This window comes from Marmota flaviventris, chromosome 2, assembly GCF_047511675.1.
Source record: "Marmota flaviventris isolate mMarFla1 chromosome 2, mMarFla1.hap1, whole genome shotgun sequence".
Lineage (NCBI taxonomy): Eukaryota > Metazoa > Chordata > Mammalia > Rodentia > Sciuridae > Marmota > Marmota flaviventris.
Genome location: NC_092499.1, coordinates 158,449,031 through 158,463,239, shown reverse-complemented (window position 1 = coordinate 158,463,239; position 14,209 = coordinate 158,449,031). Strand labels below are relative to the sequence as shown.

General features: G+C 38.0%; 1 protein-coding gene across 6 annotated transcripts in view; it reads right to left on the bottom strand.

The window, feature by feature from the left end:
• Window positions 1-14,209, bottom strand: part of Ralgapa2 (Ral GTPase activating protein catalytic subunit alpha 2) — a 325,786-nt gene that overhangs the window by 244,095 nt on the left and 67,482 nt on the right. For 5 of the 6 annotated variants that reach the window (XR_011706732.1, XM_027955724.2, XM_071608692.1 and 2 more), the window contains exons 5-8: window positions 6,223-6,266; window positions 3,889-4,066; window positions 2,937-3,052; window positions 586-724 (exon numbers count right to left, since the gene is read on the bottom strand). Coding sequence is in view for 5 of the 6 variants with exons in the window: in XM_027955724.2 (XP_027811525.2) it covers window positions 586-724; window positions 2,937-3,052; window positions 3,889-4,066; window positions 6,223-6,266 (477 nt within the window). In the remaining variant the exon portion in view is untranslated. The remainder of the gene's footprint in view (window positions 1-585; window positions 725-2,936; window positions 3,053-3,888; window positions 4,067-6,222; window positions 6,267-14,209) is intronic. The other variant, XM_071608693.1, reaches the window with a different exon arrangement.

Here is a 14,209-nt window from a genome sequence, read left to right as displayed (position 1 = left end):
TGCTCTGGTCTGGCCTGTCTGGTCACTGAGCAAGTTCTAGGGTACCACAACCTACCACCCAGAAGGGGAGACTTTGGGAATGGAATTTTTACATTAAGAGATGGCAAATATAATTTACACAAAAAAAAAATCATGATTTTTTTTTCAAAGATAAAGATTTATTTAGGAAAGCACACATATATTTGAGGGAGAATACAGGCTGTTTCAAGGGAGAGACATCCATTGGGGTAAAGTAAGAAACAATCAAGAAAGAATGCCAGCCATCTTGAGAGTAAGAAGCTTTGGGTATAAAGCAAGGAATACAAGGAAAAATGCAGGTTATCTTCAAAGGGTGAGACAGTTCATGATGTGTTTTACATTATTTTTGAGTATAGGAGTCACGGTTCCCATTATTGCTAGGAGATGATGTATATCTTAGTGTACGTAATTAAAATCACTTATTAGGAAACTTTAAACTTTGCACAATAAAGTTATCATTTAATATAAGAATACATTGATTACTTTAAAATATTAAAAAGTCACTATGAAAGAGACTGTACAGCTTTCCTATGAATGTTGCCTATATACACGTCAAACAGTACTTACCAAGTACAGGTTTGTAGATATTTGTTAACTTAGTAAATGATGGAAATAAATGAGGAAGATAATACTTTCGAAACAATGTAAAAAGAAATTTAAAACCAGTATCCTGATTCTCTTTATTCTTCCACTCCAAGCTTGCAGCCTTTGGATAATATGTGAAAAAGAAAATAAGTATATTTACATTTCAAATTAACATATACAAAATGAAATGCTGTTTTAATTAAAATTCTTTTCATAAATTAAAAAGAGGACAAATAATATTGACAATCATGGAATAAAATTAAATATTAACAAAGTTCAAAAGATTAGGATCTTTAAAAAATAGGTATTAAGTGTTTTCAAACTTGCTCTGCTACATAATGTCCATATTTTTTCCATGTGTTCTTTGTAATGATTAAACATTCCTTGTATCTTTAAAAGATTTAGTCAGAAATAATCAGGTACTTTTTTCCTAACCTCATAAAAGGCCATTTATAATTACTTTATCCAATACTACCTAAACATAAAATCAATAATGAAAGGCAAAAATCTATGGAATCTTGGAAAGAATATTCTTATTTTAAAGGAAATTAACAGGCTAAGATAAATCAAGCCTGCCAGTCTAGCTATGGGTTAAGTATAAAGCTTTCACAGTGTTGAGGTAATATTATGAACCTTAAAAACCTAGCACAGTGAATGCACAGTGTGAGCACTAGAAAACAGTACAGTAACTGGCAGCACTTCCCCAGAAGCCTGGAGAACAGACTATCACAGAGGTGCAGTCACCACCATACTACTGAGGGAAAGATGACAGAGAGGGGGGTCTTTACAAGAATGAGCAGAGCAAATTATAAACCATAGAGGACCTATCACTGGTTCTTATTACTTGTTAGACCAAAACAGTGCTTACCAGCTTCCTTCATGACAATCCCACCTAGAAAATGACAATATCTGTGTGGTATCTGAAGTAAAGGGATGATTACTTTGGTTGCCTCTGGGGCAGAGGGGGTCAGTGTCCATAAACTGTCAGAAACTCTGCTCTGAAGAGTCACCCCAACAGACAGAAGGGAAGGGAAGGGAAGGGAAGGGAAGGGAAGGAAAGAGAAAGGTACAGTCACGCACATAAAACCCTACACACATAGTGGTTTCAATGTGTGCAGACAAACCTCTACCCTATATCTATGCCATACTCTTCTAGTTCTGGGGACTATGTGACTTATTTGACGTTGACTTATTTGAGATGTGTCACTAATGAGTGACACATCTAGAATGAGAACCAAGACCCTCAAAACATCAAGTTTTAGATACCCTGTGCTGATTTCCAGGGCATACAGGATGCTCAAACACTTTTGAAAAGGCAGCATGTGAGTTCCTCGTAGAAGAGGCATGAGTTCAATGCACAGCTTCTATAAGATGATAGAATGACCTGATCAGGCTCTCAAGATTTTGAAGTCTTGGGTTTATGGTGCTGGCTAAATGAAATGGGAGTAGAGGTAGGGATCAGAATTTCCCAGCAAGACTGTACAATCAGAAAGGGCAGCCAAGAACTGAATTTTAAAGGATAGCAAAAACAAAACAAAACAAAAAAACAACTACCTAAAGAAAACTGGAAAGAAGTAGGGAGGGAAAAAAGGCCAGAAGAAAACATCGCAAGTATCACTAGGAGAGAAGCTCATGAAGAAGAGGTAGTCACTGACAAATCACCTCAAGAATGAGCAAAGCAAATTATGAACCACTAGACTCCATCCTGATCTGGGGCCTGGGCAGAAGACAGGCAATAGTAGGTGTCAAAGGAATGTTAGGCAAGAAAGAGGATGTGGCAAAGATGATGCTTTCAACAAACCTGGCTCTGAAGCCCAGGAGGAACTCAGGAACATGAAAAGTGTTCACTGAGAAAAAATAATCTGTTTGGAAATACAGATCATGTGACACAAATCAGGTTTTAAAATAATAAGCTAATGATTTCAGTTCTATATTATATGGGTAAATCTAAAAAAAAGGAGCATGTGAGGTGAATCAGGCTGTGCTAACAGCAGTATGAACTCATTGCATGTGTTTTTCTTCATATCTTCCAGTCTGCTCTGCCTACTCCTGGCCCATGGGTCAGCCTCTGGGCCTGCCTCCTCCTCCATTCTGTCATGCCAGCTTAGATATGAGGGGCGGGAAAGACATAAAGAAAGAAAAATTGTTTGAAGAGGTCACATAAAACAGTACAAATTCCTGGTCTTGTGGAAGTGACCTAACAACGGTACGTACTCAGTGTTTAGTGAAGTAGCATATAAAAATCACCCTTAAAAAAAAAAAAAAAAAAAGAGAGAGAGAGAGGAAAAAAAAGAATAAGTGCAACACTGAAATAGCAACAATTTTTCTCTGACCTGAATAACCATATATTTCAACAGTATTTGAAGAAAAAAGCAGGTTTGGTCCTCAGCAATCTTCTCCCCTGATATGGCTGGCAGGAGTGGAGTGATTTCTTCTGGAAATATTTTTGCTGCAGGGTAGAAAATAATGAGACCTCTTTCACCAAAGTTAAATTTTAAATAGGGTTTTAAAAAATGCATTTTTTTAAACAACCTGATTCCTTCACATCTTACCTAAAGACAAAATTAAAAGCAATGAAAATGAAACACATGTATTTGTAGAAATGGATCTATCTAGCCATTGGAACTGCTTATACTGAACTCTAAGCCAATGTGGATCAAGGGCTTAGAACACAGGACAGATGTCCCAGAGCCAGCCACCTCTCCCACTGGACTATTCTTTCCCTTTCAAATTCTGTTTTCAATCAGCCCCAAATCATGCTAGTCATCAGGCAATAAAGTGATATGGAATAATAAATCAATGGCCCTAATAGGTGAGTTCCTTAAAAATTCAAAGGATATAAATGGTCTGATGAGGACACTGTCGTCCTTCTATAAATGCTACATGAAACTAAACAGCTGGAAAATCAAGATGAATGTCCACTAATGAAACGATAGTGATGACAACAACAGACAGTCATTTTGGAAGGTAGATTTAAATTGCATTAGCAGATACAAAAACACTGCAGATATACCATGTGTACCTACTTCCTGCTACTGCCAACATCTGTGCCTCCTTTCCATTCCTGTTTCCACCACTTCAGTAAGTTTCTCCTAGCATCATGTCATATAAATAGGCTCCAAATCTTTTGATTCTAATGTTTGTAAGAAACTAGTGTGAATTACAGGGAATAATTCCTCTTGAGACCTCATCAGAACTTACACTAAAGAAAATGAAAAATCAAGAATTTCCTCAATTTAAGTGCCAGAGTAATTTCAGAGTGTAGAGTTTACTGACAGTGCTTACCATCAGCTACACTAGGGCTAGGATTGATGAGTGTCTCCAGTGTGCAGGGCCCCCTGGATGATAAGACCGCTGGAAAACCAGGCACGAGGCATGCAAAAATCAGCACCTGTTCTTCTGCGCAGTTTGTCTGAAGTGCTTGAAGCCACAAAAGAAACAACCTGATTCCTTCACATCTTATCTAAAGACAAAATTAAAAGCAATGAAAATGAAACACATGTATCTGTAGAAATGCATCCAATATAGCACCATTCTTAAAGAAAAACTAGAAGTTAAAAGGCACTGTTAAAGTTCTGCACCAAGTTCGTCACTAAATAGAAAGTAAGCAAGGATGCTACAATACAGCACCAAGATTAAGAGTTTAGGTTCTGGGGCCAGAGGGCCTGGGTTCAAATTTAGCCTCTTCCAGTTTCTAGCTGTGACCTGTAGGAAACCATTTAACTTCTCATGTCTTATTCTCCCTATCTGTAAAATAGGGAGGACAATAGTTTTTGCCACAAAGGACTGTTATAAGGATTAAGTGAGTTAACATATGTAAGGCACAAAATGGGGTCCTGGCTCCCAGTTAGCACTATTTATTTCCTATTAACAGTATTTCATAATGTAAGGCCACAGTGTTCATACCATCAAATCTTGATTATCCAGAAAACCACTGAAAAAGATAATCTTTCTCCAAATTTATACTGTGCTTTTAACAGAATTTTGTAATGTCACTATAATATGCACCTGTTTATAATGTTCTTAAAAATCATGAATACTAGGAGCTAAATGAAACTGAAGACCTGGCTCAACCAGACAGGGCAGACCTCCAGCTACACTGCCTCAAGTCCATACTCTATTCTAAACTCTTCACTGTGCTCTGAATGGTCAGCATTCCCTGGTAGAAAAAAAAAAATCAAGATAGGTAAGTAGACATGTACTTTTTCTTCTTCTACACTTCCAACTTCATCATATCCCTAGAATTAAAAAAGGCATCCCTCCTTTTCTGCATTCCTAAGTGGTTGAAAAAGATGATGTCAATAAAAGAAGATAAATAAGCAAATGAGAATGAAATGTGTCAGATGCAACTGAAAGATGTAATGAGCTCCAAATACAGGCAATTGGAGTGGCTGCCTGATCTCCTTTCAATTAACTCAAGGTAAGACTGGTCCATCCAAATCAAGAGTGTTGCAAGCCAAACATGAAACTCCACAGGAAAACCAAAAAGTGGAGGAGACACACACACACACACACACACACACACACACACACACACACGAGAGAGAGAGAGAGAGAGAGAGAGAGAGGAGAGAGGAGAGAGGAGAGAGGAGAGAGGAGAGAGGAGAGAGGAGAGAGGAGAGAGGAGAGAGGAGAGAGGAGAGAGGAGAGAGGAGAGAGAAGAGAGAAAGATTCACCAATTTCCAAGAGAAGTCAAAATACACCAAGACAGATACCCTAGCTGGCAACAGTACTACCACATTAACTGAGGGGATTTACAGCATACTTCCAAACATACCCCTGGACTCCACCACTGCTCTGCTCAAACCTCCATGTCTTTCCATACTATTCCTCCTTTCCTCTAGCAGGTAAAATGAGGGGTAATGTTGAATACATATTATTCAGCCATCAAGCAAAAATGATGCAGCTCTACACACACCTAATCAAATAATATTTAACATGAGGAAAGTTTCTGTGAAATTCTATAAGTCTCCAATTTTTCATGTTAACTATATTTAATTATAGTTAACTATATTTCCTTAAAAATGTGGGGGTGGGAACAAATATGGAAATCACAGTGAGGTTAAGAAGAGATTGTTTCTGTTTTTCAACATATAAGAGGAAAGTTAATATATCAAGTTTTAAGTGTCTGTGGTTGTTTAAACTGGTATACAAACAAAAATGTAGTACCTTATTAAAGACATGAACATATCTACAAGTGAAAAATTCACCAGTCTCACTGCCTTCTGCCACTCATGTTTTGGGGTCATCTTATCCCAGCATCAAATAGTCTATGTCATTATAAATAATACATTTTTATTTTAAGATAATCCAACTTTAACTTAAATTACAAGATCACCAACTGCAAATAGATGAAAAAATATTCAAGAGTGAGGCTCTCTGCTGTTTTTTCCTCCCACAATAGTTCTACTTAAAATGTCCTTCACAATATAAGTGACAAGGTTAAGAACAAAAACCTTTCTAAACAATATTTGTCATATACTTTCTCAATTAAAAATAAAAACTAAGAAAGTGGTTTATAAAGATCTTTCATTTTCAAAATGGCCTTTGTTACTTTGTGGCATTAATAAACTTAAGAGTAATAAAAAATGCCATTATATTTTCATCTAAAATAAATACCTTAATAGAATTTCCGGTGTGTAGAAGCTTCTTTAAAGTTGAGCCTGAAAGTTTAAAACAATGAATTAGAAATAGAGTATATAAATAAATGTTTAAGATCTATTTTTTTTAAATAAGTTTTAGAAATAAAAGTACTTTGTGATAAAAGGGTATATTTTCCTAAAAGTAAAAGGAAGAAGGACACCCTTGAGAAGCAAAGCAATGTCACAAAAGGAAAAAGTTGTTGAGGTAAAAGTACTATTAAGTACGTTCCTCTTCAAAATTCTTTAAAAATAGTCAAAATGATTGATATTGAGGTAACCCAAATACCCATAGTATAATATGTACAAATATCTTTGTCATACATAAACTGATTTTTTTTTTTTAATTTTAGAGGTAAAAATAATGTCAAACTACTGCTCACAAAACACTTTTACAAGAATACTTTACAAATATGCAGGATGCTATGTCTCTCTCCTGGCAATGAAGACCACATTTATGAGGTTCAGTCCCTCAATAAATCCTCTAGCAGAGCACTTAGGTCACTGGCAAGGAGGTGGAATTAAGATTTACTCAGAACTACACCAGTCAACAGCTAAAACTTTCACGCTGCAGTCCAGCATTCCGAGAAAAGTCTCTCAATGGAAACGTATTCTATAAATGCACTCATGCCCCCAGGATGGACATGGTATGGAAACCCCATCTAAATGCCTCTAAAATAGAATCAAAAAAGAAGGGTATTTTCAAAATAGAAATATAACGGAAGTCTCAGGCAGGAGAACATTTCATTTGATCAATTTGCATATATTAAAAAATTACTTAGATCTCCCTATTGAATAGTTTTGTGCAATATTTTAAAATCAGATATCCATTCATATTTATTTTATTTAATGTATATCAAAAAGATGAACCACCATGAAATAGAGTCAATGTCTTAAGGACTAATACAAGCCAAATTTCTGTGGATATTGGATACATAGATATGTCTGATCACTAAATGGAATTCAGTAGTCAGGACAAAACCACAGGCAATCTGAAGGAACCTTTAATAATTGCTATACTGTCACTATAACATCTAATACTGGGGCCCTCATCTATTTTATGTGTCTCCCTAGCCCTACTAGTTGCCACTTTATTGACTCATGTGAATAACTGAAAGAATACATAAATGAATAAATAAAATTTAATTAATGGGATTGATTGCATGAATTTTGAACTTCTATTGGCTAACTTTATATTATTATATTTTAATTAGTGAATTATAATTATATATAAGTCCTACCCTCCCTTGCCCTCTTTCATTTCCTCTAGTACTGGTTTTCCTTCTATTTATTTATAGCTCTTTTTCAAATTGGTTTTATAGATAGACATAAAGGTGAAATTCACTGTGGTATATTCATATATATACATAGCATAATTTGGTTGATTTCATTCTACTATTCCTCCCTTTTCCCATCTTTCCTCCCTTCCTATTATTACCTTCTTTCACCCCACTGATCTCCCTTATATTTTCATGGGTCCTTTCCCCTTTTATCCCCCTCTTATTTGGGTCTAGTGTGGCTAATTCTTATTTGTATCTTAAACAAAAATATCCTTTAACTGGAAGTCTGAGGTAAGAGGAAAAACATGTATCCCCCATATACATGGCTTTTATGAATTCTAATGGTTAATATTTCCAAAATATTAAGGTATTTAAATTCAAGTGTATTTAAATTCACAGCATTAGTTTAAATATATCATTTATAATAAAGAATGTACTATTATGACTTTACTTTCCTGAATTTAATAAAAAAAATCATCAAAATTAAAATAGACTTTATTATTGCTATATGTATATACGTGACTACATGAACAATGTGATTCTGCAATCTATACACTCAGAAAACTGAGAAATTATACCCCATCTGATTTAAATGTATGATATGTCAAGATCATTGTACTGTCATGTGTAACTAATTAAAATAAATAAAAAAAATTTCAAACTCTACTTGCTTCTTATTTTCAATTGTGAGACCTACCAATGTCTTTTTGACCAACTGACAATTTTTTAAAGATATTGTAAGGTGAAAAGTTCGTAAAGGTACAAAAATCCTTTCTTATTTTAGTTTTAATTGTTTAAAAATTCCCTTTATATATCATGCCTCAAGCTAAACAACAAAGAAGCATACCACCAGACAAGGCTTAAGAACATGGAAAAACTCCCTTTGGGATGCTGGTGCACAAAGACAGTTGGAAGTAGCTAGTGGATCAAGAACACAGAACTTCCTAGGAGTACATGATGCACATACTAAGTAGGCATAAGGAAGCAGGAATTTTAAATTAACCAAAATTAGCTCAAAATGGATCAATATGAAACATAATAACAGAACTACAAGAAGAAAACCACAGGGGATCTTTGTGACTTCAGGTTGAGTAAAAATTGTCTAGACACAATACCAAAAGCATAATCTATAGAAGAAAAAAATTGAATTTCTTCAAAATTTTTAAAAGCTTTACTCCTTAAAAGGCACTATTTAAGGGACTAAAATAACAAGATAGGGAGAAAATATTTCCAAGACATATCTAATAAAAAAACAAAGAATATGTAAAGAACTCTCAAAATTTAATATTAAGGAAAAAATGTTTAAATGGACAGTATATTTGAACATACAGGTCCACCAAAAACATACAGATGGCAAACCCATGAAAAGATGATCAAGTTCTTTAGTCAAGGAGATATTACTACTAATCTTTTTTAAATTGACTATACCAAGTATTTTTAACTGGAACTGTCACAGTGAGGATGGTAATATAAAATGGCACAAACACTGTGGAAAACAGTATGGCAGTTAAACATATGCCTTTATATGATTCAGCCATTCCATTCCCAAGAGGTAGGAAAGTGTATATTTATACAAAGACTTGTATACAAATATTTACAGTAGCTTAATATTTCTAACTGCCAAATACTAGAAACAACACAAATGTCTATCAACAAGTGGACAGATAAACAAATTATATAATGTAATACTGTACTATTAAGAAATAAGAATAAACTATTAATATATGTAACAACATAGGTGAATCTCAAGTGAAAGATGAAAACGAGTATATGCAGTATGATTCTATGTATATAAGACTCTAGAAAACGCAAGTTAGTCTATAGCAACAAAAAGCAGATCAGTGGTTAACTCGGGACTGAGTGATGAGGTAGGGAAGGGTGATGAGGAAACTTTTTTTCCAATGGGGATGAGGAAACTTTTGACGGCAAGATCTCTCTTCATTACCTGATAGTAGTATTATTTTCACAGATACATACATATTATTTTTGTGTGTGTGTATCAAAACTTCTCAAAATGTGCATTTAAAATTCCGTTTACTGTATTCCCAATCAAGATGTTATTCAAAATAAAAAAAGAAAAGGTAGCATAGAAGTGACTGGGTGAAAGATCTAGAGGACGGAGGTTGTGGTCAGAGATCTACATAATGAAAAGTGTCAGGAAGATGCCTAAGGATAGGGGTGAGGAACAATGGGCTGATGAGTAATTTAGATTGGTGGAAAAGACTAGGAGAGAACAAGGCCATGAAAAAGAAGAAGAGGAAGAGAAAGAAAGCAAAAGAAAAGGCAAATGAGATCTGAAATTGCCACTGGAGAAAAGAAAGACTATGAACTCACCCCACAATCCTGAAGGAGACATTGGACCCTCAGGAAAGCCATATTTCAGATGGCCAAGGAGGTGAAACAGAGACTGAGGCTGCAGTGCTATTGTTTGGCAAAGGGAGTTGGCCCCGACGCTCCCCTGAGTATTCATTCTACCCATTTTTCATGAACACAGAGGCACTCAGAATTTGGGTCTGGCTGCAATGCACTTTTGAGGGAGTCCTAGAGTCACGTTGATAGGGAGCCCTGCTCCCTCAGGAAGAGTAGGGAATGGCATGGCCTAACGGCAAAGGAACCAGGAAAAGCTATAAGACTTAGGCTTCTAAGAAGAGTATAGAACCCAGAAGGCTGTAAAAACTTTAAGAAAAGAGGCTGGTGAGAAGTTGTGCTCACATTCAGAAATATGGGGCCACCGGGTACCCCCAGGCATAAAGCCAGGGACACTCTTGAAATGTCGAAAACAAATTTCAGTTTAGTTATGCACTTGGTTTTTATACTATATATAAGAAAAATCTAGTTAAATAAATGAAATTTAATAACAAGTCATATTTAAAAATTCATGAAGTACTGCACATATGTAAATTTTCTAACAACTAAGCCCTACTCTTTTAGACCTGAGAGTGATTTATTTTCAACAATTTTACTATAAAACACCTCTAATACAAAATGTGTCCTTTCACTCACTCCATACACATTTATTAGGCACAGCACCATACACTGAATCAAATAGGAAAGCTGCTATCTAGAGGCTCATGAGAAGCAAATCCTTTAAAAGTGAACAGACATATAACTTTAGTTCTGTGTTGGGGACACATGGACACATGGATAAGTACTACAGCTCTTGCATCAAATATCCTTATTTTCCTGCTGCTACCATCCACTATTATCTCATTCCCATTTTTATCTCATTATTGCCCAAAGATAAGGTGTCAAGCACCCACCCAGTATCTACCACAATTTACTCATCTAAAAGTGGCTTCAGAAAAGCTTGATAAACAATTTTTCCATTTGTAATCAGTAATGGAAATTTGCAAATAGCTCAGTTGTAGGTTAGCTAATATCACGGAGTACATGAGTGTTATTTCATCCACATTCCCAATTTTGTTCTTCAAAGATCTCTTATACCAGTACCTCTCTATATGCGGAATAATGAACCGGTGTTTATTTCACACTGTAAAAAAATTTCCTCATTCAGTGATTTACAGAAAAGAGTCAGCCATTAAAAACCAAAACAAGAAGAAACTAGACTATTTTCCTTCTAAGAAAAAAATCCATGTATGTATAATATGTCAAAATATACTCTACTCTTATGTATATTTAAAAAGACAGGATAAAAAACTGTTTTAAGAGAAATCAAACAAAACAAAGTGACATATAAGACAGACTTTGTGGCATAAAAGGCAGAGCATTGTGGTAGTTGCTGTCTATTACTTTCTTCTCAGGGTAAAATATGGCTATCAAGGAAGCCTGAGAAGTTTTGAGACTAGCAGAATATAGGAGTTGCTCTTATTTCTGATTTTTCTGCTTAGTTAATTGTCAATTCCAGGAAATATACTGCATGTGGCCCAAACTTCAAGGTTCTATCCCAACGTTTCAGAGTGCCTTTTCCTACAAGCTGCAATAACATTTAATTAAGAAGTTATATAGTAGTGGTCTTCCTATAAGGTAAGGAATATTAACTATCTAGACTGTTAGACACTGGTTGGTGAGAGGACCACTAATTCCAGAAGTTTTGCAGAGGTCAAGATGCCAGTACTGGGAAGACGGTCAAAGCACAGTCCTTTCTTTGGAGGCTGGTGTTGTTGGGTGTGCAGGAGATTCCTGGCTGAAGTTAAGTTTCCATCTCGACAGAACATCACAGAATCCCTTGCCCCTCACCCTCCTCTCCGAAGAGTGCCAAATTCAAAGGTTTCCTTGACCAATCCCCACAGGACACAGTGTCCGCTCACTGTTCCTGAGTCACCCTGCCAACCAGCACCCACCACGGCCCCTATGCAACCCTTCTTAAGCGGAAGCTTGTAAGCACACACCCTCGGCCCTCTACCTCTCTTCCTCTTCTTTCTCTCCTTTCTCTGCCCTTTTCTTCTTCTTCTTCCTCTCCTCTCTCTTTCTCTCTGCCCTCCTCCGCTCCTCTCTCTGCTCTCTGCCTCTCCTTTTCTTCCCTTTCCGGCAGCCCCCCCAATAAAATCTCTTGGTTGAATCTCTGTCTCAGGTGAGTCACTTGCCTTTCATTGGTGCCTTTACTCATATGGGACTCCCCTGCTTTTAAGCAGGACTCCCATCTTGCCGGAGATCACCATCTGAGCAGAGACCAACCTGCGCCCATCTTCTGGATTGCCTCCTTCGCATCCACCATCAGCCTACAAATTGGTGAGTCCCCCTCTCCGGACTCCCAAACCTTCCGAGGCACAGTAACAGGGCCGTTGATCTTCCAGCCCCTGTGGTGTCTCGCGGGGAGGAATACATCCCATCCAGACCTTCATGGTCGCTGTGGTCCTCCTGAAGTCTTCCCCTTCCAACAGGCCTCAGCTGGCTTGAGAATTGGCAAGCCCCTTCCCCTCCTTGAGTGTGGGTCTCCTCTTTCCCCCTTTTGGTTGAAAACCCTGGCTCCCAGGGCCCTCCAGGAGGGCACCTCACCAGAGGATTTTCGGTAACAACTGTATACTCAGCCTAAAATCTCGTTCTGATATTTGGCTCGAGTGGGACGTCTCTCCAGTCAACATATCATATCCTTCCTCATAGTCCCAAGGGGGGCACCTCCTCCCTGCCAGCCGACTACCTCGGCAATTTGGACACCCTCAGCCTAACCCTGGAGATCAAACCCAAGAAACTGATAAAATTCTCTACTCAGAATTGGCCCAATTATCCCTTAGATAACCAAAACCATTGGCCCCCTTGTGGGTCCTTGCTGCAGTCTGGCTGGGCACAAATAACTGGGAGGTCACGAGCCACTTGTAGGTTCAAACAGGAACTACTTTATTGCCGGAACCCAATGGGAACTCCACCGGAACTCAACAGAAACTCTGCGAGAACTAACGGGAACTCCGCTAGAACTCAAAAGTAGTGGGCACCCGAGGTAGCAGGAACCGCCTTATTGCCGGACAGCAGAGATTTATATACACAACTGAATACACAGCTTGTTTCAATTTAGCATCATCCAGTTACAGCAAACAGTCATTATCTTAATAATTATACACAGCTTAACTTAATTATCATCATCTTAATGGCTCGCTGGCGTTACTTCTCAACCACTCCTCCTGGCAAAATGCCAGGCACCATCTTGACTTGGTTGTGGCTCTCAACAGGTCCTTAGACCCCGCCATTGTATGGGATATCTATAACTACTGTGAGCGATCGAAAAAATGGGCAGATTACATATATTCAGGCTTTCTTCCTCTGTCTTGCTGCACTCTTGCAACCCAAAGCATGTCCTCTTGGCTTATAAACCCTCCTCTCTTTCTGCCTCCTCATCCAAGGATTTCAATCCAACCAACTAGCCACAGCAGTCATATCTTGCCCAAACCCCTCCCCTACTCTCCTCTTCCCTTGTCTGTGCCAGTCTGCCCCTCTGGCTCCTCCTTCTTCGAGCCCTTCCCCCACTTCCTCTTTCAGTCCTCCCCACCTGCTCCCATGTACAGTCTGTCCAGCCACACTCTACTTCAATTATGGCTCCTTTGAGAGAGGTTGCTGGGGCAGAAGGGATCCTTAGGGTCCACGTGCCCTTCTCCATAGCGGACCTTTCACAGTTGAAAATGTTTGGGTTTCTACACCACCAACTCTGCCTCATATATAAAGGAGTTTTAGTACTTACTCCAAGCCTGTAGTCTCACTTTTCATGACATTTACATGATCCTGGCCAATACCCTTCTCCCAGAGGAATGCAGGCAGGTCTGGAAACAAGCCCATAATTATGCTGATGAGGTCCATCAAACCACCCTGCCCCACCCTCTAGGCGCCCAGGCAGTTCCTGATCTGGACCCTAATTAGGACTACAATACTGCTGTAGGATTAACCCTGAGGGACCAATTTTCTACCAGCCTAGTTGTTGGACTCAGCTGGGCAGCTCAGAAGGCAGTAAACTTTGAAAACCTCCAAGAAATTATTCAGAACAAAAACTTTCCACCTTCCTAGATAGACTGACTAAGGCTCTCCAGCAATAACTAATTTAGACCCTGAGATCCCCGATGGGAGACAGCTCCTAATGACCTACTTCTCCCAGAGCTATCCCGACATTTGGGCGAAAATTTAAAAACTGGAACAGGAACCCTTGACCCCTCAGACTGAAGTCCTAGCCACAGCCTTTAAGGTGTACCACAACCAAGATGAGAAGGCCAGAAATCAAAAAAGCCAGATGCTGGCACAGGCTCT